This window comes from Lissotriton helveticus, chromosome 6 (assembly GCF_964261635.1).
Source record: "Lissotriton helveticus chromosome 6, aLisHel1.1, whole genome shotgun sequence".
Classification (NCBI taxonomy): Eukaryota; Metazoa; Chordata; class Amphibia; order Caudata; family Salamandridae; genus Lissotriton; species Lissotriton helveticus.
The window spans coordinates 88,686,043-88,712,814 of NC_136067.1; the positions used below are offsets into that span (position 1 = coordinate 88,686,043).

The window sequence follows — 26,772 nt, forward strand, 5'->3', positions numbered from 1 at the left end:
AGCCAATCTGTGACGAGCCTGGGTGGAGCCAGTTGTGCCCCCAGGTACTTGCTGCACGCCGCAGCATGGACGCTCTGTATGGTATTTATTTTATTTATTTATTTATTTAATGCATTTTTATAAAGCGCTGACTTTACCCGAAGGTGTCAGAGCACTGTACAATAGAACTAGTTACGTTACATTTGAGAACTGTTACAGTAATGGAACAAAACAAAAGTAGCAGGCCATTGAATCAAACGACGCAGGCAAAAGGAACACAATCTCAAACACAGCAAGCACAGAATGTACGGGCAAAAATATGAATGTATATGACAAAGTTACAATGACTAAAGAGCTTCCTGGCGAAAAATAGCAGGTCATAGAATCAAAACAATGCAGGTAAAAGGAACACAATATCAAACGCATCAACCACAGAATGTACAAACAAAATATAAATATATGTGAAAAATTTACAATGACTAAAGAACTTCCTGGTGGGGTCTGAGAAGGAGGGAATTAATTCTGAAAGTGTCTTTGGAATAGAAGAGATTTGAGGTCCCCTTTGAAGATCTGGATGGAGGTGATGGCATGGAGCGAAGGAGGAAGCGAGTTTCAGATTCTCACCGCATTACCTGAGAACGATTATGCCATACATTTTTCCCTGTTGAAGGAGGGGGACTCAAAAAGGAACTTTTTCTGATTCCGAGAAGGTCTTGAGCCTCCAGACAATTTCAGTTTATTCGCCAGATAGCGAGGGGAGGAAGAGTGCAAAGCTTTGTGGGTGATGCACGCCGTTTTGTATATAGCTCTAGCCTCGATGGGAAGCCATCGGAGTGAAGACAGGATAGGAGTGATGTGATCACTTCGTTTGGACCCTGAAATGAAGCGAGCTGCTGAGTGGAGGATGGATTTGAGGGGGGAGAGGTGAGATTTGGGAAGGCCAGTCAGAAGAGAATTACAATAATCCAGTCTAGAGAGAACTAGCGATTGGACCAAGGTTTTTAGGTCATTCTCCGGGAAGAACCGACGAATCCCCCATAGAAGGCGCAGCTGATAACGTGCGGTCTTGGCAATGGAATTGATGTGTGGGATTAGGTTGAGTCTTATGTCAAGTATGACACCTAAGGATTTAGCGCAGTCCACAATGATGGGTTTACTGTTGAGTAAATACAACTGATCTATCCAGGATTGAACAGGAGGCGGGGAGAGAGAGCTAGACAAGAGGAGGAATTCCATTTTGGAGGCATTGAGTTGGTTAACTAACATCCAGTTGTGAATAGAGTTGAGAGTAGAGTTGAGTAGTGAGAGATCATGAGGGGAAGACACCTTGAGGTAGATTTGGGTGTCATCCCAAAGAGATGGTAGAGGATTCCAGATTTGCTTAGGGGTGGAGCAGTGGTAATCTGGTCTGATTTGGATATACAAATAATCAACAAAGTCCACCTCATATAAACTTAGTGTATATACTGGTGTTAGTGGAATACACTGTGTGTGTTAAAATACCCCTCACACACCAAAAGGGCCCTTGGTGTCATGCTTCATCATCGGGGTCTTCCCGCACTGCTGCGGGAAGGGGCAGTGCTGCGACAAGCGACTACGCTGGAGCACCTTTTTATGTGGGTACTATGTGAGTGGATAGGAGTGAGTGTCAGTGGGGTCAGGAGTGATAATAAAAAGTGAAGTTAAAAAATACCTGGCCAAGTGGTAGAAAAAACTATTTAATAAACACTGGCTGGTATTGTTAAAAGGGGTGATGCGGAGAGATAAAGCAAGTTACTGGGCTTACTCTCCTGTGTGGGTCAACATGTTTCGGGGCGCCATGCCCCTTCGTCAGGACCGGGTATAGATCCCCCTGTCACTCACTAATGTTATACCACAAATAATGGGTGTAATTAAATGTTTCTATTTATCAATGTGTATAGATATAATTAATAAATACACGTATTCCTAGCTATCTCAGAAGTTCTGATGTAGTAAGCCTGAAAGAACAAGAGCACATAGTTATTAGTGCGCGGATCCCAATGCGCTGGACTTTTGGTCACCTGTAAGGAAAGCAAAATGAAAAATCACACACATGCAGACTGTGGTACATGGCATCCCAGATGAATCTGGAAAGTGCCATATTATCAGTCATTTTTGTGTTAATGACAGACAGTTAAAACACACATACACATTAAGACACCTTACGTTTGCTATCAAAGGAGGAAGTATTCTATTCAAGATACATACTTTGGAAATGAGGAGTCAGTGCCCCATGAGCCAAGGCTGGGCGAAGGGTAATTTTGGGGGTCCAACTGCAATTGGAGAGAAAAATGGGAATGAAGGAAAGAAGGGTTTGCTTGAACCTTGTTGTGCTGTAGGCAAGCTAGTTTTTACGTAAAGGTAGCGAACAAGGGCTCCTAGCTGGTCCATTCGGCTATGCCGTACTTACTCAACCCCCAGCACCACGGTGCTTCCTCCTTCGTCAGTGGCTTCCGTGTTAATGAGAAGCCGGGATGGGGCGGGTGTTTTATACTCTGGGGTTAATTGGGTAATAGCCAGTTAATTGATTAATGACTGCAACTCGGGATAGGTGTGTCCGGGAGGGCGAGTCATAGAACACGGTTCATGCGGTGGCCATTCTTAAATGTTTAGTTCTGTGAGGAAAGGGACTCAATATGTTGAACTAAATGCACGCCCGAAACTCTACCGGGTGAATGAGCTCGCTAGGTTCTATTCTTTACAAGTTAAATTCGTCTTAGGGAGCAGGAGCTATCGCTAGTGGCAAGGCGGGGTTCTGAACGGAGGGCGCATGCGCGAAAGAGTCCTGTCGTTTGGGACGCACTGCGCATGCGCGGGGGAGTGTTGTTTCTACGCGCGTGCGCGTGCTTTGGTCTCTGATGCCTCAGAGGAAACGAGGCTCCAACATAGATGTAGAAATAATACGGGGTGTTGTACTCACTATATAATCAGTGATTTTGAGCAATTTAAAAGTTTAAAAAGGGGTTTAATACCTCCCTGGTTCTGCTAAGTTAAAAAAAGCTAGTCCAGAGGATGCTGCCATATTGAAGGTGATAAAGAGTGTGATAGGCACTTCTTATGTTAGGTCAAGTTAAATTTTGAGTTGGGACCAGGGTATTTCATCAGTCAGGCCTGTCTGGTGAGTACCCAAACGGTACACCCAACGTTGTTCCTTCGATAAAAGATCCTTGTCGTTCTTGAAAGCCTCAATGACTGTCCATTTCAGATCATGGATGCTGTGTCCCATTGTCACATAATGAGTGGCCATTCTGGTTGTAGTTTTTTTGCAGCGCACATTGCTGCGGTGTTCTCCCATGCGACTTTTACTCGCCTGGTGGTCATACCCACATATTCTTTCTTGCACGGGCAAGTGACCAGATAGACTACGTTCCGGCTATCACAGTTTGTGAAAGAACGTTGCTCCCAAGTGGACTGGTTGGAAAAGGTGATGCTGCGGCTTTTATGCGTGTATGGACAGGACGCACATGAGCCACATGGATAATGCCCGCTGACAGTTGTTAGTTTTGGGGGTTCATCATTAGTGAAGTTTTTTGGTCTTGTATGGACCAAAAGATCTTTTAGATTCTTACCCCTTCTGTGTGAAAACATGGGTTTTGGAAAGTTCAGTTTATCGCAATTGAGTATTTTCCAGTGCTTGTTTACAATCTTTGTGATCCGGTTCGAATTAGTATTGTATGTTGTAACGCAAATGGGGCGTTGGTCAGGTTCCTTTATCACTGTTGGTTCTAACAGAGCCTCTCTGTTGTTATTGCGCGCTCTTTTGAAGCCTTTATTGACCACTGTTCTTGGGTAGTTTCTGTTCAACAATTAGCTCTCTAGATCAGCTGCTTGGGCTTTGAAATCTTTGATGGCACTGCAGTTACGCCTCAGGCGAAGGAATTGCCCATAGGGTAGGTTGTCACATAGGTGACGTGGGTGAAAGCTGCTGTAAAGTAACAGGCTGTTCTTTGCAGTGGGTTTGAAGTGGGTACATGTTTCTAATTTCCCATTGATGGGATAGATATTCAAATTAAGGAAGACAAGGTTCTCCTTGGAGACTGTATGGGTGAACTTTAGGAACCGGTCTTGTTGGTTCAGCCAAGTCATGAACTGGTTGACTGAGTCTTGGTCTCCCCTCCAGATGACTAGCACATCGTCAATGTATCTTTTCCATGTCACCACATGGTTTTTGTATGGATTCTGGTCGTTCAGGATTTTTGTTGTTTCAAGGTGGTGTACATACAAACCGGCTAGGCTGGGGGCACAAGTGCTCCCCATGCTCGTGCCGTGTTTCTGTAAATAGTATGTACTTTCATACTGGAAAAAGTTTTTTTTCAAGGATAGCGATATACACTCAAGGACCACCTGTCTTGGTGTGTGGTATTCCCATGGTGTAGAGAAAAGGACTTCCTCTATTATTTCCAAAGTTTCTTGGTGAGGGAGGCTTGTGTAGAGGCTCTCCACACCGAGGCCCAAAAGAAGGTCCTGTTCTGGATCGAAAGGTACTTCTTTGACCAATTGTAGGGCGGCTTTGGTGTCCTTCAAATAGGTATTCGTCATTTGCACTATAGGTCTCAGGAAAGCGTCAGCGAATTTAGACAAAGGTTTGAGGATTGACTCAATCCCGGACACTATAGGGCGGCCCGGAGGGTAGGGGGCATCCTTATGAATTTTAGGTATCGTGTAAAAATAAGGTGTCTTTGGATTTTTTTGGATTAGGAAATCGCTCTCCTGTTTGATTAACCAGTCATGTGCTCTGGCTTCCTCAATCATTATGAGGATACAGATTCTGACTTCTTCAGTCGGGTCTTCTCTGAGTACCTGGTAGTTGCGTCTGTCTTCTAACAATTTCCTGCACTCTCTGTCGTAATTGGCATAGGTCTGTATGACCGTAGCCCCGCCCTTGTCGGCTGGCTTAATTACGATATCTTGGTTGTTAGCAAGTTCATGGAGTGCGACTCTCTCCAGTCTGGTAGTGTTGTTAAAGGTGTCCCCCGCGTCTGTCGGCAATTGTTCTAAATCTGCCATGACTGCCTTCTCAAACGCTAGGAGTTCAACTGGTAAGGTGGAGTCTATTGGAGTGAAGGTGGATTTATTTTTTAGACCCGTATCTGATTGGACAGTGGTCTCATTGTCAGAATTCTGAAAAAAGGCTTTTAGCTTTAATTTCCGTATAAACTCCTTCATTTCTTGACATAATTTAAATTTGTCCATCTTGTTGGTAGGGACGAAACCTAACCCCTTACCAAGGAAATTCTCTTGGGCCTCCGTTAGTTGGTGGTCTGACAGGTTTACCACTAGGTTCCTCGACTGGTTGATGCTGTTTGGCTCCGGGTTGACACACCCGGGGGTATCACTGGTTCTATCCCTGGTTGTTGGTTCCAATGGACCTGTGTGCCTTTTCGATTTCTGCCCCTTCGGGGTCCTGGGCGCTGGCCTAAAAAAGGCGGTGGGCCATAGTAGTTAAATGGAGGCACCTGTTGGTCCCATGGTTGGAATTGGTTACCCATATACGGTGGTCCTGGTGGGTATTGCATATAGCTTGGGGGTCCTTGCATGAAGGGGGGTGGCCCTTGATAGGGCCCCCAAGTAACCCCACAGTATAAAACACCCGCCCCAACCCGGCTTCTCATTAACACGGAAGCCACTGACGAAGGAGGAAGCACCGTGGTGCTGGGGGTTGAGTAAGTACGGCATAGCCGAATGGACCAGCTAGGAGCCCTTGTTCGCTACCTTTACGTAAAAACTAGCATGCCTACAGCACAACAAGGTTCAAGCAAACCCTTCTTTCCTTCGTTCCCATTTTTCTCTCCAATTGCAGTTGGACCCCCAAAATTACCCTTCGCCCAGCCTTGGCTCATGGGGCACTGACTCCTCATTTCCAAAGTATGTATCTTGAATAGAATACTTCCTCCTTTGATAGCAAACTTAAGGTGTCTTAATGTATATGTGTGTTTTAACTGTCTGTCATTAACACAAAAATGACTGATAATATGGCGCTTTCCAGATTCATCTGGGATGCCATGTACCACAGTCTGCATGTGTGTGTTTTTTCGTTTTGCTTTCCTTACAGGTGACCAAAAGTCCAGCGCATTGGGATCCGCGCACTAATAACCATGTGCTCTTGTTCTTTCAGGCTTACTACATCAGAACTTCTGAGATAGCTAGGAATACGTATATTTATTAATTATATCTATACACATTGATAAATAGAAACATTTAATTACACCCATTATTTGTGGTATAACATTAGTGTGTGACAGGGGGATCTATACCCGGTCCTGACGAAGGGGCATGGTGCCCCGAAACATGTTGACCCACACAGGAGAGCAAGCCCAGTAACTTGCTTTATCTCTCCGCATCACCCCTTTTAACAATACCAGCCAGTGTTTATTAAATAGTTTTTTCTACCACTTGGCCAGGTATTTTTTAACTTCACTTTTTATTATCACTCCTGACCCCACTGACACTCACTCCTATCCACTCACATAGTACCCACATAAAAAGGTGCTCCAGCGTAGTCGCTTGTCGCAGCACTGCCCCGTCCCGCAGCGGGGTGGGAAGACCCCGATGATGAAGCATGACACCAAGGGCCCTTTTGGTGTGTGAGGGGTATTTTAACACACACAGTGTATTCCACTAACACCAATATATACACTAAGTTTATATGAGGTGGACTTTGTTGATTATTTGCACTTTCAGAAGAGGAGGATTCGCCCACCTCGGTGCCGTCTGGCACCACCTCTTCACTCCCCCCTATTGAGTTTATTACTGATGTGGATATAACAAGGTCCAGAATTGAGCCCTTGGTGTAATTTCCGAGCAGTGTTGGGCAAGATCATTAGCTGAGAGAAAGGTTGCAAGCTTGTCGAGTCTTCCACGGAGCCCCAGTGGAGATTGAAATCACCTAGGAAGGTCTGTTTGTCGCTTTGTGAATATTGGTCACTAATGAAGTCGATAAATTCCTCCATGAAGGAAGAGCAATTACCAGGCGGGTGGTAGATGGTATGAAACCTGAAGGGTGAGCCATGATAAACTTGGAGTTCTAGGGAAAGGCATTCAAAGGTGCGAAAGAGGATGGTGGGAAAGGCTTTGATTTGGAGGGCGTTTCTAAAGATAATCGCAACACCTCCCCCGATCTTGCCTGTTCTGTCGTTTCTGAGGATAGAGTAGTCAGTAGGAATCAAAAAATCAAATGAAGTGTGAGAGGAGTCATTAAACCAGGTCTCATTGAGAAAGAGCATGTCGAGATTGTGGTGAGTGATAGTGTCAGAGATTTCCAGTTTGTGTTTGGTTGCAGATCTGCAGTAATGGAACATACAGTGTAGCTCTGACGCAACTGTTTTGGTGATGTGCGTGTCTGGACTGATGAGGGGGATAGAGATTAGATTCTTGAATGAGGGTGCCCCTTGAGGGGGAGGCTGGTGAGTTCTGATGGAAGAGATGGTCTGAATGGCAAAATTGAGTAGAGTTGTTAGGAGAGGCGAGTGGAGGGGAATTGACATTGATAGTCTTGTAGGAAGCCAGTAAGTTGGTGATGGCTGTGGAGGACAGATTGTGGTTGGCTTTATTGGGGCGCGGGAGCAAGGAACTCCTCGGGATGTTATTCCGGGAGGGTGATATCTTAGCGCATAAGAGTGAAATGGATGCTTCAAGCTGGGAAATGAAAGAGATGAGAGAATCAAGTTTAGTTTCCAGAGAGAGGTGTGCTGAGCATGGAGTGAAGGGTGGCTCAATGGTTAAGGGAGAGAGTGGCTTGGGCGAAGGAGGACAGGAGGAAGTGGAGGACCGTGGGGAGTGTTGGGGAGCGATGGTCGAAGGTGGGGGAGGAAGTGAAGTAGGCGAAGGAGGACAGTGGGCTGTGGGGGACTGGGGAGAGAGATGTGATGCAAGGGTCTGAGGGGGGGAAAGGAGTGGATGGAGTTACCGTGATATTTTTACTGGAGTTGAGCAGAGGTGAAGAATAGAGATCATACATAGGAGGAGAAAGTTGAGAAGTAGAAATGGATGGCTGGAGGAGGAGGGGGGAGGAGTGGGGTTATGGGAAGGCCATGGATGCGGTGAGATGAGAGAAGGGGCTGAACAGGTACGGAAGGGAGGGAGGGAGGTCAAAGGGGGGCCACAGAAGTGGGGAGAAGAGAGAGGGTGCATGCCAGGTACCATGGGTAATGAAAGTACGGGTGGTTCTTAGAGTGGGGAACTGTCTGATCGGCTGTATTTCACTTTGTTGAAAAGTTGGCTGTGCATGCTGCCATTTCCTTGCTGCTAGCAAGTGTTTTATGTCTTTTTAACTTTAATTTTCCTTGGCTATGCTCTGTTTAGATTAGTCAGATTCAGCCAATCTGTTCTGAGCCTTGGTGGAGCCAGTTGTGCCCCCAGGTACTTGATGCATGCCGCAGTGCGGACGTGCGCCAAAGGCAACCCCGTCTGCGCCAGTCATGACCCAGGCACTCTGCCCCTTTGCCCTCCCCCAGGTTGGTCTACTTGCATGAGGCCCTTCTTGCTTTCCACCATGATGTGCCCTCCCGTGGGAGTCATAGCTGGTCTCCAACCGCCTGCCTCTCCCATTGCAATTCGTGTCAGTTCAAGGCCAGTACCAGCCTGTTAACACCGGCTCCCCCCTCCCACAAGAGGTAGTATAAAATCTGCAGCCTAAACTGCCGCTCCCTGGTTAAGCACATTGTGAGGGTCTTCTACCTCCTACAAGTAAGTCTCCCGATATTCTATTCCTTACAGAGACTTGGCTTTCTCAGGATTCTGTTGCCTTTCCGGCCCTGGCCCTGCCCGCTGGTTATGCTATGAACCATCTGAACAGAACAGTAGGGAGAGGTGGGGGCACTGCAGTCATATATAAAGATTCCTACCCTTGTAGTCTCACCTCCCCAGCTCGTCTGGGGAGGTCTTGAGTGGACTCCGTTGACGTCACATTCAGAGTTTGACGTCGCTACGAAGTCGCACAACACCCTCTAATGACGTGCAGGGGTACTGCTGCAAAAGAATTCTGGATCCAGTTTGGCACCTGGGAGAATTCTAAGATAAGGAATCGGCAGAGAGATGTCGCTATCATATTAATGAAAATGTAAGGCGGACGAAAGTCCCATGAAAATTTTATGAATTTGTTTAAATCTGATCGTAAAAAGTTTTTTGAATTCTGGAAAACATTTAGTATTTTAATGTGAGTATGATAATGGATAGCGTGATTTATTAACACATTGTGATATAATGATTTGTTGTAAACCAAAATAAACATCTAAAATCAGGGACAAACTAGGAAAAAAGCAGAGAGGAACCGACAAATAGAAGCTCTGGGGAGAACATGCAAGGGAACACTTGTTGCGAACTGTTAAATGACTAAATAAAAAACATTTGACAAATAAAAACATACATCCACATGTGCAGTACCACTGCATAGGTAACAGCTAAAGATAGAGCTAGAGATCATAAGAAGGTGCGACAACCCACAAGGCAGATGGAAAGCCTTAAACCCTGCTTCTCTGGTAACAATGCTCTAAGTGCCTTTGCATGCACGACGCCTACTCGCCTGGAGGAGAAGAGGGGGTGTTAGTAAAGAAAAAATACCTGGACTGCCAGATTCCATCTGGTGCTGAATGATGGCGATTATTGCAATAGCTGTGATGACAACAACACCGATCATCTGCAGACGGATATCCAGCCACTGCATGGCTGTGTCACTGGCAAACTTACAACGCTGGTTTATCTCCAAGCGCTCCTCGTTCTCCTGCTCGAGCCTGCAGGAGATCAGAGCAATGATCAGAGATCTATGGGCCTGATATAACGTAGAATTGAGTAGTGTCACAGGGAATTATCAGAGAATCCGCTAACCTTCACATGAGCAGATATCAGTGCAGAATCAAATGTTCCTGCATATCAACAAGTAAACAGAATCAAAAATATTCACTACTGATGATAGACAGAAGGAAAACAATTACCCTTCTTGCTCTTCCTCTGACTAGCAAATACCTGCAGCCACTGAAAGGAACAAAAAGAGTATCTAAAATAAATCAATCCCTTTAGTGGTACTCAACAGATCCCTATTCTCACCCTGTCTCTGCCTCACTAGTGTATACCCACCTGTTCCATTCATGCCAACATACACTTTTCTGATATGTACAGAATTAGCATATACTCTGAAAGGATGGTAGCATGCCACAAGAGGGAATGCGACAGATTATCGCTACCATTATATCGTCCAGATAAGTATATATAGGTAAGTACAGCCTTACTAATCTTAACTTCACACCTATGTACCCTGGAACCAATTACATTGTTGAAAATAAAGACATCTTTCAAAGAATATATCCAGTCTCACAACTGCAAAGCTTCCAAAATATTTCCAATTTACCATTTTTAAGGATTGCAACCGGAGCAAATATTTTAAGCTGCAGAGGATCATGACTAGCCTGATGCCACCAGGTGTCTGGGAAACTTTGAGTGACCCGGAATTAAAAAACCCTGGAGCCTCCCAAGAAAGAGCCTTTTGGCAGTAGCTTTATTATTGACGTACCAGTCCAGGAGACCTTGTTTGAGTGAACAGTCCCCGTATCCCCAGGGAGCTAAGTAGGGGCTAAAACCCTGGAATGCTTTGTCCAAATCTCCATCATACAGGGAATATACATAACCCTGTACTCTCAGTCAATAAACCATTTAGAGTCCACCAACCAACAGTGTTCATGGTTAATCAATCAGGGACTTTGGATCTATTGGCCAAGTTTAGTGGATCATATTGGGTTTGTTCACGGCCTTCAACAATATTGACCATGGGGGCTGCTCTGCCATGTAGATTGGACAAAGTGCTTTACAACAGGTTCCACCCAGATAGTCAACATAGGTTCTCATGTTACTGAAGGGTCATCCAAAAACTCAAACTGACAGTAGGTTTTGCATTCTCCGGTCCGTGGTTCTGTTTTTTCTTGGGCATGTTTTCCCTCCTGAACATTATGTTCCTTTCTTAAGAATGGTACAGTTTTATACTGAGAGCGATTGGTTTTCAATGACTGATTTGATTTTTCCTAGAACAATGTTTTTTTTATTTGTAGAGTAGTATCAATCCAGGCTGTGATTTCTTTTTTCTCATGCAAATGTAAGGTTTTTTCCTGACAGTGGTTTGGCATCTCACCTTACCCTAGACAGGTTGTGCTCCCTCATCACAGTTTTTACAGTTCTTTTCTTGTCTGATAGTGGTTTTGTTTCTCATCTAGTGGTTTTAGTTTCTCCTGAAAGTAGCTTTGTTCCTTCCTGCCAATGCTCACTTTCCATCCCAACAACACTGCCTTTTCTTCTGACAGCTGTTTATTTTCTTTCCTGGTTGATATTCTTTTTCTCATGGCAGTAAATCTGCTTCTTTCTCGACTATGGTTCATTCTCTTTAATTCTAATGGGTTAATTTCTCTCTTGGTAGATTTCAAGCGATTCATAGATACTATCAGAGCAATGCATACTGGAAAATGTTATTTTGTCTCAAGATTATTTGCACCACATATTAATATGAATCCTGTAGCATCTTACTTCTCCCAGGTATTTAGTGGAAACCTGAGAACAATGCTTCCAAATAATTCTGAGCGTTTCAATGGGCCCGCAGGGATAAACTCAGGCATTACTATTTACTAGGAGCAGCTCTTCCTAAAATCTCAATATTTAACCAAAATCTCTTTTTGGTAAGAATCAGCAGAGCAAAATTACTTAAAAAAGCTCTCTGGAACAGTGCTTTACCTCACTTACCAAGTTTATCCCAAACTTGACTGTCTCCTGGAATACTAACGGTCTCCTATACAGGATTAAGTGCTCTGCAGTGCTGCGTTATTTTAAGTGGAAGAGGTGTGGCGCAGCGGCCAGGGTGCCTGACTCCAGACTACGGGGTTCATGGTTCGATGGTTAGCCCAGCACCATGTGACTCTGGACAATAGCTTGCTTAATCTTCCCGAGGGTCCCCAGCGCCTGAACACCACTTCGGAGGTAGCCGTGCGCTTTACAAATACTGGTATTTCATTATTTCACTAAGCGATACCAGCCAGCAGTTGTCCTACTACAGGAAACTCATCTACTGGGCTTGCAATGCACTTTTCTGGTTTGCTTTGGGTATGACAGGGATTTTCACTCTCTGTTTGTGAGAGGTTCCCGGGGGGCAACTATACGGATACACAAATCCTTCTTTTTGGTTATCACTAAGGTCCACAGGGATCCCCAGGGGTGATATGTAGAAGTTGAGTGTCGCTTGACGGGCAAACAATATAACTTACTTTAATTCCTGTTATGTTCCCTCAATATTATTGCAACCTACGCGCCAGATGTTACAATCCTTTATCCTGACACTCCCTTGGGGATCACAGTGATTGGCGGGTACTTTAACGTGGTGCCTGATCCAGATATTGATGCCTCTGCACTTTGTATCCTCTGTATTGTCTGTTTGTCCTCCTGGGCGGATTCTATGGGTCTGTACGATACATGGCACTCCTGGCATCCTGCAATGCAAGCTTATATACATCAATCGACGGCTCACGGTCCGGAATCGCGAATCGACCTGCTGTGGTTGCCAGCTGTAGACCTCCTCTCTATCCAATCGGTGTGCATTCTTCCGCGCTGCATCTCTGACAATGCGCCTCTCTTAACGGAATTGGGTGTTCAGCCTGTCATCATCCGCCCCGCCTGGAAATTCAGTGCCTGGCACTTGCAGACCCATGCATGTGTCACATTTGTGGAAGAGGAGCTACAAGCCTTCTTCCAACTTAATGTAGACTCGGTGTCTTCTGCGGTTATGTTGTGGGCATCCACAAGCCCTCCCTCAGGGGTCACCTGAAGGGCTATGCGCAGCATAGTGAGGCCCATCAGCTGGTGTGGATAGCTTATCTTGAGGGCCAGATACCTCAGCTGGAGGCAGACTGCCACCGTTGTGACACAGAGGAGACCCGTCGCCTCCTGTCTGTCGCTCGCGCTGATCTGAGACAGATCTCCCCTGAAGAGGTGAAGCAGTGCTGGAGGGCCTCGACCCAGAAACTGTACGAATCAGGTGATAAACCTGGCAAGTCGTTATATTGGTTAGTGACCCCCCAGCATCTCTGACAGGGTGTTGCCCCCGGTTTGGGACTCATCCTGGAGGGGCTGCTTGAGATTGCTCAAGGTTTTGAGGGCTTCCATCAAGCTTTGTATGCCAGACGCATGCAGTTCTCATCAAAGGTAGAACATCTCATTCCCTTTGATATTCCACTGCCGTCCATTACCGTTTGTATATCCTGGGAATTAGAGCAACCCCTCACTGTAGAGAAAATAGGCTCTGCCATGACGGCTTTGCAATCCGGGAAAACAGCAGGCCCAGATGGTTACCCCATTGAGTATAATAAGCAATTTCTGGACATTTTGACCCCCCCAGCTCCTCAATTTTTGTGCTGCCGCAATACAGCGAGGCTCCTTTCCACCAGATCTGGACTGCACCACAAATGTGATTATCCCTAAGGAGGGCCTTCCCAGGGACTAATGTTCATCCTACCATCCCATCTCTCTTATCAACACTGACATGAAGATATATGCCAAAGCCCTAGCGATTCACCTGACCCGCACTCTCCCTTATCTGATTAACGAGATCGATGTGGGTTTAAGGTGGGTCTGAGCACCCGCCACTGTATTCGCAGAGTGCAGGTGTCTCTCTCTCAAACACAGGACTTTGATGACACATTAGCCCTTTTGCTTATTGATTTTTCTACGGCCTTTGACTCTGTCTACTGGGACTTTTTGGACGCAGTCCTCCTGGAGCGGGCTTGGGAATTACATTTCGTCTGATGATCTGTCTCCTTTACTGTACCCGGACGGCCCAAGACCAGGTGAAAGGCGTTTTATCCACCCCCTTTCCTATCGGACGGGGTAAGCACTAGGGCTGCCTGCTTTCTCCCCTATTGTTCGCGTCTTTGGCGCGTCTTATCAGGTGCAACACGCAGGGGTAGACGGGTTTGAGGACCTCATAGAGTTACAGGCGGATGACATTCTCTTGTTTCTAGGGGACCCTTGGACCTCTGGACCTTGATGCTTGGAAATCCTTCACCTATATGGCGATGCATCAGGCCTCCAAATGAATGCAAGCAAATCCACTTTGGTGGAGCCGAGGGGAGTTGCAGAGTGGCAATCCTGGTGCCCAGACATCCCCACCCGACACAATTCTTTCAAGTACTTGGGGATTCATGCATCCCACCTCGCCAATCTAGCATGAGCTCTTAACTTCTGGGGGCTTTCTCAAGCTCTTGATCGGGGCCTACACCGTTGGGCCACCCTACCCTTTAATCCTTTGGGGCACATTGCGTTGTTCAAGAAGGTGTGTCTCCCCTGCTATTTATATGTCCTGGGGAATTATCCATATCCCATTCCCCACAGATGGTTCCACTCCCTGATTTCCAAATTTATGCATTATGTTTGCGTGTGAGGGTGTCATAGAGTTGCCTTTAAATTGGCGCGTAAGTCCCCTTTGATTGTGGCCTCGGAATGTCTGATCCTTTCATTTACTACTTGGCAGTGCATTCGGTACCAATTAATTACTAGTTTACGGGTGGTTGGGATGATCTCGCTTATCGTCTGGAGCTCCATCTTTGCTCCACCTTGTCGGCTTTGAGGATCTAATAGACCTCCACTCTGGAGCACGGTCGCCCCTGACATAACCTTCTTGGATATAAATATCCCTCGTTTGCTGGAGTGCAGCCTTACGTCTTATTCAATGGGATCAACGTCTGACTGGGATGAGACCCTATGGCAGGGTACGTGGCTCCGACAACTCTCTGCCTTGGAAGGTTCCCCCACTGGGACCGGATTGGTATTTCTACTTAGGTGACGTGTATAAAGGGGACAAGTTAATGTCCTTCCAGGACCTGAAAGATCAATACGCCTTAGCTAATTCGCAACTTTTCCGCTTCCTTCAGCTGTGACATGCGCTACGATCACATTTCTTCCTTGACACCTCCCTCCTCAAATATAGTCCACTTGAAGCCAAATTTTTCTTGGGGCGCTTGGGGAAAGGTGCCATCTCACTGATCTTTCGCTCATTGGTTATTCATGCCCCAGATGGCTTGATCTGCTTAAATATAAATGGGAATGCTGGGTGGGGGAACTCAATGAGGACAACTGGAGGGAGGCGTTGTCTCTAGCCCCGCAAATTGGTAATCTCTTACTGTATGCGCCTGATCCAACTGAACTATTTTCATGTGGCTACCTCTCCCCACGCTGCCTGCAACAAATGTCTCCCAATGCATCAATTACTTGTGGGCGATGTGCATTCCTGATGGCAGATTTTTTTCATATGGCGTGGGTTTGCCCGGTGCTGCGCCCCTTTCGGGACGAGGTGGATCAGGAGGTCTCGACGGTCCTCAGGCGCTTTCCGGATTTTGGTCTGTGCACTGCACTGCTGGGGCTGATGGAGGAGCTTGGAGGTACGCGGGCTGAGCAAATGTTTATTGGGGTGGCCAAAAGGGATGCGGTCCGGGCATGGAATCAGCCAACACCCCCCTCGATCTTGTGTTGGCGCTGGGGGGTAGATTGGTGTGCCCAGAAGGAAAAACCTATTTATGTTGCTCGTGGGTGTCCTCACAAACATGAACGAGTGTTGGGGAAATGGTGCTCATTTCATTGGCTATTGTTGTGATGTACCTATTCTCATCTGCTGAAGTGTTGCCATGTCTTGAGATGTCACTTTATGCAGTCTTTTCTGTATGCACCAATGAATACCTGTGCCGTAAAATTTGTAATAAAGTTGATTATTAAAAAAAAAAGCTCACTGGAATGCTACAGAACAAGTACCAATTAATCACCTGAGGTTCACGTCAATGAGCTATTCAGTGTTTCATCAAGTGCCAACAGGAAACATGCTAGAACTGAATTGTCGGAGTCGCTTACCTGCTTGTAGCCCGGGTGGCACGAATGGTGGTCAGCCCGGTAAGGGTCTCAGAGAAGTGCGAGTAGATGGGGGACAAGGTGATGCTGTAAAGTCGTTTCAGCTCCCTCGAGGTGTGGCGGTAGTACTGCTGGATATAGAAGTAGAGGACCGCCAGTGGCACCAGGACCAGTATGATCCATGGTAGCCCATAGCTTATCATCACTACCTTGCCCATCAGGCTGAATAAAAACATTAGGAATATGTTGAGGTAATAGGCGAGGTTGTCATCAGTGAAGCATAAGTCGGATGAGAAACGGTTAATAATTCGACCCATCGGAGTAGTGTTAAAGAAGGCCATAGTCGCCTAGTAAAAAGAAAGAAACATTACAGTGAAAAACTTATCTTTGAGCTATAATCAGATAACAAACTAGTCATACAGTCTATCCTGTACAAGAGCCCATTTTGATGGTCCAAAACATTAACCATTTTGGTGAGTGTACCTCATATATTCGCAAAAAGAGTTTACTGTGGTCTGAAAATGCTTTTCTTAAAGTTTGTGAAGATATTGGGGATGAGGAACCAAGTTAGTGATGATGTCTCAAAAGTGTGCATTAAAATGGAACTTAGTTAGTGACCTATCTATAATACGTTTTCTAGAATTTTCTAGACAACAGGAGTCAATATCCTCCCCCCCCCCCCCCCTGTAATTTAAGACTCAGTCAATGCACCAATCAACACCAGAATATCAGTTGGGCTGCAGCCAATACACAAGCCATTGAGCAATATTTGTGTTAAGATGTGCTTCTGGTAATGATCTGTACCAAGAATTGAGACAGGGACACTAAGTGGAAATCCAGAGCGTCTTTCATAAATGAATCACACACTTGAGGAGCATCAGGGAACAGAATGTGCATGTTAAAAAAATACTTTTAAAAGCTCATTCTAGTGCCTCATGCATGATTTGTAAGCACACAGGATATAAACAATACAGCACAGTGTTAATGAACGAATTCTCTCTTACATTAGGGAATACTGTAATATGGTTATTATATTTCTGGCACTAAAACCCTCGTATGCTACCTCTAAGCACTATACCAGTTGTGGCATGTTAGGAAATAACTAGCCTACCTTGAGTTTTGCAGGCAGTGCACACTCTATACCTGATTCAGAACAGCAGGGCGTATTGTTCTGTCTGAACAGCAAGCCTGCTATGTCTGCCACAGAGCAGCTGTGTCTCAAAGAAAAAAACACATCCGCTCGAGGAGCGGGTGAAGGCCACTTGTCACCGTACTGTAACCTTCGATTAAGATGGTGCTGAAGTTGTGCTCATCCTGTCTTGATAGTGCTAGAGCCGCAAAGATCTCCTCTCTAACATCTAGTCCATAAGGCTCACTTCTATAATACTTTCAGCAGAATCCTATTAAAGGCTGGTAGGATAAAGAGTCCGTAATAAGCTGTGCAATGCTTTTTCAGCTATTTCAAATTATTAAAAAATATTCTTTATGGAAAGCAAAACATAGCATGCAGTTTCTAATCCTGTAGAAGCTATGTTTGCTTTTCAATGGGATTGGGATTGGGATGGGGTGCAAACTATCACCCTGATAGACCAAAAACCTTTCAACCCGAACAATCAACTACTTGTGACATGTGATATTGTATCGTTGTATACTAGCACCCCACAAGAGCCAGCACTGGAGGTGATGAGAGATGTCTTGAACCAACGACCTGCATAGATGGCAGTCCCCACAGGATTTATCATCTCCCAACTGACCGTATGAATGAAGAAAAACGTCTTCTTTTTCCAAGGGTGCCATTACATACAGACAAAGGGCGTGGCAATGGGGGCAGCCTTCGCCCCAGACCTAGCCATCATCTACATGGACAATTTTGAGAGACTATTTGTATTTAATAACAACCCCTTCTACCACTGGGTGGATCTGTGGAAACGGTATATCGATGATATACTGATTGTCTGGAATGGAGGTGCAATTGAACTGGGCCGCTTCCATGAATGGCTGAATCAATGTCCTCAAGATATAAAATTAGGTATATGTATGGAGCAGGTGTTAGAGAGGTAATCAATGCTATGGCTATCAGTAAACCCAGCCATCAGAGGGTGAAGGTGGTAATGTCTGGGTTGTCAGAACAAGTTGGGTGAGCCAGTGAATCCTCAATGCAGTGGAGCTAAGGACATATATGCGTTGTTCAAGGTAGCAGGGGGAGTCACCAGGTGAGTGAGGCTATGTAAGGAGACTTCTTGGAGGTCCTGAGGAATGGGTGAGAGGCTAGAGTCCATTGAAGGTTTGAGAGGGTCACTATGGATAAGGGAATTTTGAATCACGGAGAAACTTTCAACAAAGATTCCTAATTTACGATCAGAGGCTTGTATGAGGATAGTCCCATTGTTGTAAATGGATATGGTAGCAGTCGCGCTGAGTGCCAGTGACGGGGCTGCAGAAAGTCTTAAGCCATGAAGACATTTCTTAGCAGAGGAGATCCTGAGTAGTGAGTAGAAAGCCTTCCTCCACTGGGCTCTTCGTTGAGCATAGAAAATCAGATCGCTTGTGATAGCTCCTTTATTTTGGCAGAAACATGGACCAGAGATAAAGGTTTCTTGATAAGATTTAAGCAATCTGTGTCGGAGGGATTTTACCATGTTTTTTGACAAGAACAAAGTGGGTGTAAGGTCCTTCTCCTACCTTGCAGCCAACAAATGGAACGCGCTCCCCCTCCACCTCCCGCAAAGCCAGACACCGGACCATTTCAGGAAAGACCTCAAGACCTGGCTCTGTGAATGAACCCAACGGAGCTGTACCCTCACCCTCAGCACCTTGAGACCCTAATGGGTGAGTAGCGCGCTATACAAAACACTGATTGATTGACTGATTAAAGAACCAACAATAATGGGGTTTATAGTAAAAAATATATTACAAAGGGAGAAATCGGGAGGAATAATGAATTGAGAGAGAATATGGCAAGGATTGGAGTCATGAGTAATGTTATACACTGAGGGCCCAATTCACATAGGTAAAATGAGACAAAACTCTAACCTTACGGTGAAATAAAGGAAGTGTTCACTACCATAGAAAACTTTATGCCGTGTGCAGACACATAAACCGCACAGAAATTCACACATATCTTGACAAGACAGCGGTCTGATAGCTCCTCCCCCCAGAAGCGGTGCTCGTGCCCGTCCACACGCCATAAGCGGAGGAGGGCAACGTTGCAGCTGGACAACACAGCAATAGCATGGCAGAATGAACACACAGGAAATTCCTATCCCAAACCCTCACAATATAGGAAATAAAAGAAGTGGTATCAGATTTGCTGAGAGGAAAAACTGCAGGTGCAGATAGACTCCCTGCTGAGCTATACAAGATGTACTCTGACCTGCTGGCACCTCACCTTCTGAAAATCTTTACCAAAATCGCCAACAGGTCACTTTTTCCAGTGCTGCAGGAGGCTATCCCGATAGTCTTGCTCAAACCATCTATACAAGAAGATAGCTGCAACTCATATTCCAACTATCACTAATTAGTTGTGATCCAGTCAGTCAATCAGTCAGTCAAAAATATTGTTTATTTGTGAGACAGGCTTTTTAAACATCCTTGCATATATATTGTCCCAGTTACAAATACAGATAAAACTGAGTTACACTATACATTCACACATCATAGAAAATACAATATATACAACAGCATCCGAACAGATGATCAAAATACACACTCTAAAAAAATATTAAAACTTATTGACACTCAGTGTGCACAATCATGGTACAGTAGTCTTTCAATATCATTAGGGATCTTGCCAATGCACAAGCTACATCCCAAAATTGTATTTCAAATAGAAAACTCCATGCAGTCAATCTTGATCTTATATTGTACTTTAAAAAACAAGCATTAAAAAAAATTACCACTGTGTCAATAAAAACAAGCACTGACATAGCCAATAGCCTTTGGTATCTTGTAAGTTGGTAGTTAGCCAGCAGATATTCTTATGTGCAGTAATATAAAGTGTTGCATGGCTAAAAATTTATAAGGTCCTGAAGTCGATACCTATTGTTTTTTTTATAGCAAATAAGACGTAAAGCAAAACATTTGTATGTGTAGGAGTACAGGTTTGTAAATGCAACCTATTGTTTTTGTAATAGCATTTTAGCATTTGGTTCCATGATTGTATTACCCTGTTATTTGTATTGTTTATATTTTCTTTGCACTATAGTTCACATACAACTAAAAACAGGAAAAGATAATCCTTCAAGCTGACAGTTCTTCACTGAAATCGCCAAAAGATGGATTCACTTTAAACATACTAAAATTCAGGAGAGAATAAAAGCCTTAGTGTTGGAAAATGTATAAATAATGGATTCTCTAGTTGGTAGCCTCAAGGTTCGAAGACAACACAACATCACAAACATACATGAGTACTCAACACCAGTCCCATCCACTGGTCTTGAATGGTAAAACCAATTACCCACTTCCTACCATCATCTGCGTTGCAGCTAGGTCTGCTTTTTCTGAGCATTTCTATAGTTCGTAACCATCCCTTAGGCTCACCCATAAAACTCTCCTGCGACGTGAAAGAAACAAAAACAAAAAACGTATCTTGAAAGCAAAATCCTGCTTCCTCAGATCTCAACTAGACGAAGCAAAAACAATCCAAGTAAACTCTTCAACATTAACAGACAAAAATCCAACCCTCAAATGAGACTGTCTCAAACCCCTTATGTGAGAAATGTGAGGAGTGCTCTCAATTCTTCACAGATAAGACCAAGAAGATAGAACAGTCATTGACTAATGAATCTATGGACATGCTCTCATTTTCAACATCACTACCTGGCTATTTCGAGAGCTCCTCTGACAGCTCAGTGGACCCCCCACATCCCTCCTCCATCACGACAGAAACCAAAAAACAAAGCCACCTGGAATGAATTATGGCCAGTTATAGCCTCCTACTGGAAAATAATCTGACCCAAAATTGCTCAGAAGAAACACACCATAAAGGAGCAATCCTGGACACAATTATTACCAAAAACAACGCAATCTCCATTGACCACATCATTCCCATAGAGTGGTCAGACCACCACATCATTCTCCTACACATCAACCTAATGGTCCAAACTCAACCCCCCAAGCAGGACCCCCCAAAATGGGTCTGGTACACAGCTCAGATTACTCGGTCTGACCTAGAAGAAAGAATAAGTTCGCTCCTCCCCAGCTCGACTGATCACCTCTCAACTACTGAACTTACCTCTCTCTCTACAATGTCAATCTGACGCTCACCCTGGACCACCTTGCCCCCCTGAAATAAAAAAAAACAAGATCATCCCTTCTAGATCAGGGTTCACCGTTGACATCAATGAAGAAAGAAGACAGCTCAGAGCCTCAGAAAGAATCTGGAGGAACAATCCCTCCACCCGCCATCGTGATCAACTCAATGAAGCCCGCAGGAACTACAAAAAGCACATTAAGAATAAAAAGACAGCTTTCTTCTGTTCTGCCCTAAACACAGCTAAAAACCGTCCCAAGTAACTCTTCAGTATCATCAGGAATCAAACATCCAAGTCTACGTCCTCTTCAATATTGGCATCCAAAGAACAATGCAACAACTTTGCCGCCTTTTTCAATGACAAAATCGCCAAGATCGACCTCTCGCTTGGCTCAAATCTCTCCCCCGCCACTGAGATCAAGGCGCACGAAATTAAGGATAGTTCCTCCGTGAAACACCCTAAACACTGGTCCTCCTTCATCCCCATTCAGGAAGCTGAGATAATCAATCTAATCTCCTCTGCTAAACCCTCATCTCATGCTCAAGAGCAGCTGGCCCCGTGTCTGGCCAAAGACCTGAAGCTCACCCTAGCCCGATATGGTGTAAGATTATAAACAGCTCTCTGAGCTCTGGAATTGTACCAGACTGCCTCAAAGTAGACCAAGTTACGCCACTACTGAAAACTGGGGATATGAACAACTTTAGACCTGTTTCAAATTCACCCCTCCTGTCCAAAATCCTGGAAAGATGTGTACTCCCCCAGCTGACCCAAAACCTGGATAACATCAATCTCCTAGACCCTCATCAATCGGGCTTCAGAAAAGGCTGTAGCACCGAAACCGCAATAATTAATGTCCTAGACGATCTACACAAGTAACTGGATTCGGTTCAATGCTGCCTTCTCATCCTCCTAGACTTATCAGCCGCGTTCGATACAGTCGACCATTCTCTGCTCCTCAAGGTCCTCCAAGAAAGGGCCGGGCTTGAAGAGACAGTCCTCCACTGATTCTCCACCTTTCTTCAGAACCGCTCACAAAGAATAAAAATCAAAAACTTTGAGTCCGACCTCCGACCAGTCACTAGAGGTGTCCCCCAAGGGTCAGTGCTTTCCCCTCAGCTTTTCAACATTTACATGGAACCCCTTACCTCACTACTTAGGAATTCTAACATCCCTTTCCACCTATATGTGGATGATACGCAGCTTTATCTGGAAACCACCTCCATCGACGACATCCAGAGACTTAATGACACGCTCAAAGAGGCTCAACATTGGCTCACAATCAACCACCTAAAACTCAATCAAGAGAAAACAGAAATACTCCTCATCTCCAACAGAGACGAAAAACCCCAAATTGAAGAATGGCTGAAAGCCATGGACGCCCTCAATGGGACCCTCACCCCAGCGGACTCGGTAAAATCTCTAGGTATCACCCTAGACTCGAAAGTGAACATGAAAAAACACATTTCAAGATCCGCCAAAAGTGCTTTTCTCAACCTGAAATTACTGTACAAAATAAAACCCTTCCTTCCCCCTAAAGATCTCCAACAAGCCACCCAAGCACTGGTGCTCTTCAAAATTGACTATGGGATCGCAACCCTGACCGTAACAGCAAAATCTCACCTAGCACCTTTAAAAATAACCTTCAATGCTGCAGCAAGAATGGTCACAGGAAATAAGAAATTCAACGACATCTCTCCTGCACTCAGGAAACTTAAATGGCTCCCAATTGAACTGCGAGCCGGCTTTAGAACAGCCTGCCTCATGCACAAAGCCCTACACACAGGCAAACCGGAATACTTAGCCGCCAAACTCAAAAGAGCCGGCCAGTCCAGGAACCTCAGGAGCTCTAACATCCTATTACTCATCCATCCAAAAAGCTCGCAAGCAAAATACCGCAGCTAAATCTTTCACTGGAAGCACCCAAAAAATCTGGAACTCCATCCCCCCTCACATCAGAATGATTCCCTCATTCCCTAAATTCAAGAACCTGCTCAAAGTCCTCTTCCTAGACCGTTCTCGAGCGAAAAGATAAGATCCAAGTAAGCTCCTTTCAAGCTTCTCCATCTTACTGTATTCTCTTAACTGTGGACTCTGACCCAGAAAACCTCCTGGTCTCCCGTCCTGGTTAACATAGAATCCGATTAGAAGCTTGTCCTGAATGAGCGACTTCCTACCCGCCCCATGCTCGTTCGCTCTCGTATCTGATCTATTACCCGGCTCGAACCTGCATGGTATATCATAATATTTGTATTGTATATCTGCACATAACTGTACATGCTGTAAAGCACTCTGATACCCTCAGGTCCAGCTAGCGCTATATAAAACTCCTAAAATAAAAAAATAAAATAAAATAAATCTCTAGTACGAAGCCTACTGCCCTTCCTCCCTAATCAAAGATATCATACTCCTTATCTCACATCTCTGGTCCTCAATAATCAACTCTTCCATGTCAGTTTACATCCACAGATTTAGAGGCACGCAAGGAAAGTGCATACAATCTATAGGTTAGTAACCATGAGAGTAATCAAAGGTATTCCAATTCAAATTTTCTTTCTTTTATTTTCCGATCTTTTTCTTATCAAAGCGGTGACATGTGTTTCATCCTATGGACTTTTTCAAGGCTGAAAACAACATATATGCATATAAAAACACACAATACAGTCTGGAGTCAGACATCAAATATTCATAAATAGCAGTCCAGGTTCCCACGACAAATTGTCTGTGTACAGAGACAACCTTTTGGTTCTGTTTGATAGCAGAAGAGCCCAAAGTCAATCTGGATAAAAGAACAGGGACAAACCACCAGACACATTGTTTGTGAAATTAAACACCTATATTAAGGTATATATATAGTGAGCATTCTGCAAAGTGCAGACCAGAGACAGGGCAGAACGCGTAAAGTCTCAATAGTGCATTTTCAAATACTCCCCAATTGCATTAGAGGTGGAATACAGAGTGACAGGTCTAATATTATTATTATTATTATTATATTGAAATGTATAAAGCGCGCAGCTACCCGGAGGTTTCCCGGCGCTAGGGACAAGATGAGAAACAGGGGAGCAGCACAAGAGATTTAGCAACAGAAGATTGGACAATCTATTGGTTAAATAACCAGGTCTTCAGGTCCTTACGAAATTTAAGGTAACTAGGTTCTGTACGCAGGTGAAGTGGAAGAGAATTCCAGAGGGATGGAGCTAAGTAAGAGAAAGAGCGTTCACCCATTCTGGCTCGTTTAATCCTGGGTACCTGAAACTTATGCTGGTTAAAGGAACGGAGGACACGAGAAGGGCAGTAATGGTGTACTAATGTTCTAAGATAAGGTGGAGCCCTACCAGAGTTAATTCTGTGCATAAAGCACAGAGCCTTGAACTTTGAACGACTTTCGATGCGGAGCCAATGAAGGTTACGCAAGGAAGCCGATGTCGAAGATTTACTAGGAAGTTTGCACAATAGCCTGACAGCTATGTTTTGCACCATCTGAAGTTTCCTTATTACTTCCTTGAAGGTAAAGAACGTTGCCGTAGTCCAGTCTAGATGTTATTAGTGCCTGGACTACGGTTTTTTCTGTATCGTGAGGGAGCATCCATATGATCTTCCTCAACCACTTGAGGATAGTGACACAGGTAGCCGAGACTCTGATCGCATGTTGCTTCATGGACATTTGGTCATCAAAGATGACACCAAGATAACGAGCCGTTTTGGAAGGGGATGGAAGAGAACCCATCTGAGGAGGCCAATGGTGTGAGCCCCATAGAGCTGTGTTATTGCCGAATGGCAAAAGTTCGGTCTTCCCCCCATTAAGTTTTAATTTATTTTCAAACATCCATTTTGCAACATTATTGAGTCCAGAGCATATGGAAGATGGATTAGAATGTGAATTTGCAGAGAGTGAATATATAAGCTGGGTATCATCAGCATATGAGTAGATGGTGAGCCCAGCTTGTTCTGCAATAGTGGCTAACGGGCTAATGTATAAATTAAAAAGTAAGGGACTCAAAATGGAGCCCTGAGGGACACCGTATTTAGAGTAATGTATTTTGGAAGCAGATGTAGTAGAAAAAACGTGAAAAGTTCTGTCAGAAAGAAAGCTAACAAGCCACTTTAGAGCCAAGCCAGTAATATCACAGGATTGAAGGATGTTGAGAAGGATCGTGTGGGAAACCGTGTCAAAAGCGGCACTAAGATCGAGTAAAATAAGTACCACGGTTTCCCCTTTGTCAACTTGGCCACGAATAGTCTCAGAGACACCTAACCGTGTCGATTCTGTCGAGAATCCTGACCTAAAGCCAGACTGAGAATGATGGAGGAGGTTCCTTGATTCAATGTATTTGGTAAGGTGAAAATTGATATGTTTTTCTAAAATTTTTAGAAAAGACCGGCAGCAAAGATATAGGGCGAAAGTTCGATGGATTTTCTGGATCGGCATTTGCCTTTTTTAGCAAAGGTACTATCATTGCATGTTTCCATGCCTTGGGGACCTTAGCTTCCCTTAGGGATGAGTTAAGAAGTTCTAAAATAAGATTAAGATTGGAAGTATCCAAAACTTGTAGAACTTGTGGGGGGACAGGATCCGTAGGGGAACCAGATTTAATATTGGTAATAATATCGTTAAGTGTAGAAATGTTAAGAAGGTCCCATGTTGTTAGCTGCTGATTGGGGTTGCTGGACGTTTGGTCTAAGGTATCAATTTTGCTGGGGGTAGCCTGTTCAGCCGATGGTGTAAATGTGGGAGTTTCGTCACAAAAATCAGCATAGATATTATCGATTTTAGTGATAAAGAATTCCGCCAGAACATTACATTGCATGTAATCCAAGCACTTTTCCATGTTGACATCGTGCTGTGACATGCATGTATGTAGAGTGAAAACATGCCTCCGGAATTCTTACAAAATAAATTACTTATTATCCCAACAAATGGGAAGTGAAAACGAGCCGGAAAGATCAAGCGGCAACAATTCCTAGCACGCACTGAACGCCATACCATATTACTGGTAGAAAATCTGTAAAAAACTGTAGTGCAAAATAACAACCCTTTGAAAAGACCAATCCTCCTAGGCCTCCTCTGCCAAATCTGGAGAAATAATGTAACAAACACTCCATGTATACATACACCGTAATGAGACCAATATGAGAATAAATACCTTATCTGCTATCATACTGAGTAACCATAGTGCTCCTTATACTCCTTCAAATCCCGGAATCCATAGCATGAGTGCAAACGGTAATTACAACCAAAAAGATATCAACTCTTCCATGTCACAAGGTGCAGTTCCAGACTGCCTGAAATCAGGTCAGGTTAATCCACTCCTCCAGAAAAATGGAGCGGACTCCAAAGTTCTGAACAACTTTTGTCTGGTGGCCAACCTACCCCTTCTGGCTAAAGCACTAGGAAAATGCATACTACACAACTCAATCAGCACATTACATGGAACTTAGTTAGTGACCTATCTATAATACGTTTTCTAGAATTTTCTAGACACCAGGAGTCAATATCCTGCCCCCCCCTGTAATTAAAGACTCAGTCAATGCACCAATCAACACCAGAATATCAGTTGGGCTGCAGCCAATACACAAGCCATTGAGCAATATTTGTGTTAAGATGTGCTTCTGGTAATGATCTGTACCAAGAATTGAGACAGGGACACTAAGTGGAAATCCA

General features: G+C 44.5%; 1 protein-coding gene across 1 annotated transcript in view; it reads right to left on the reverse strand.

Annotated features, from left to right (window-relative positions):
• LOC144762194 (ATP-binding cassette sub-family C member 10-like) overlaps positions 1 to 26,772 on the reverse strand; it is a 681,473-nt gene that overhangs the window by 119,228 nt on the left and 535,473 nt on the right. The window contains 2 exon segments of the mRNA XM_078647347.1: positions 9,559 to 9,728; positions 15,865 to 16,208. Coding sequence (XP_078503473.1) covers positions 9,559 to 9,728; positions 15,865 to 16,208 — 514 coding nt within the window.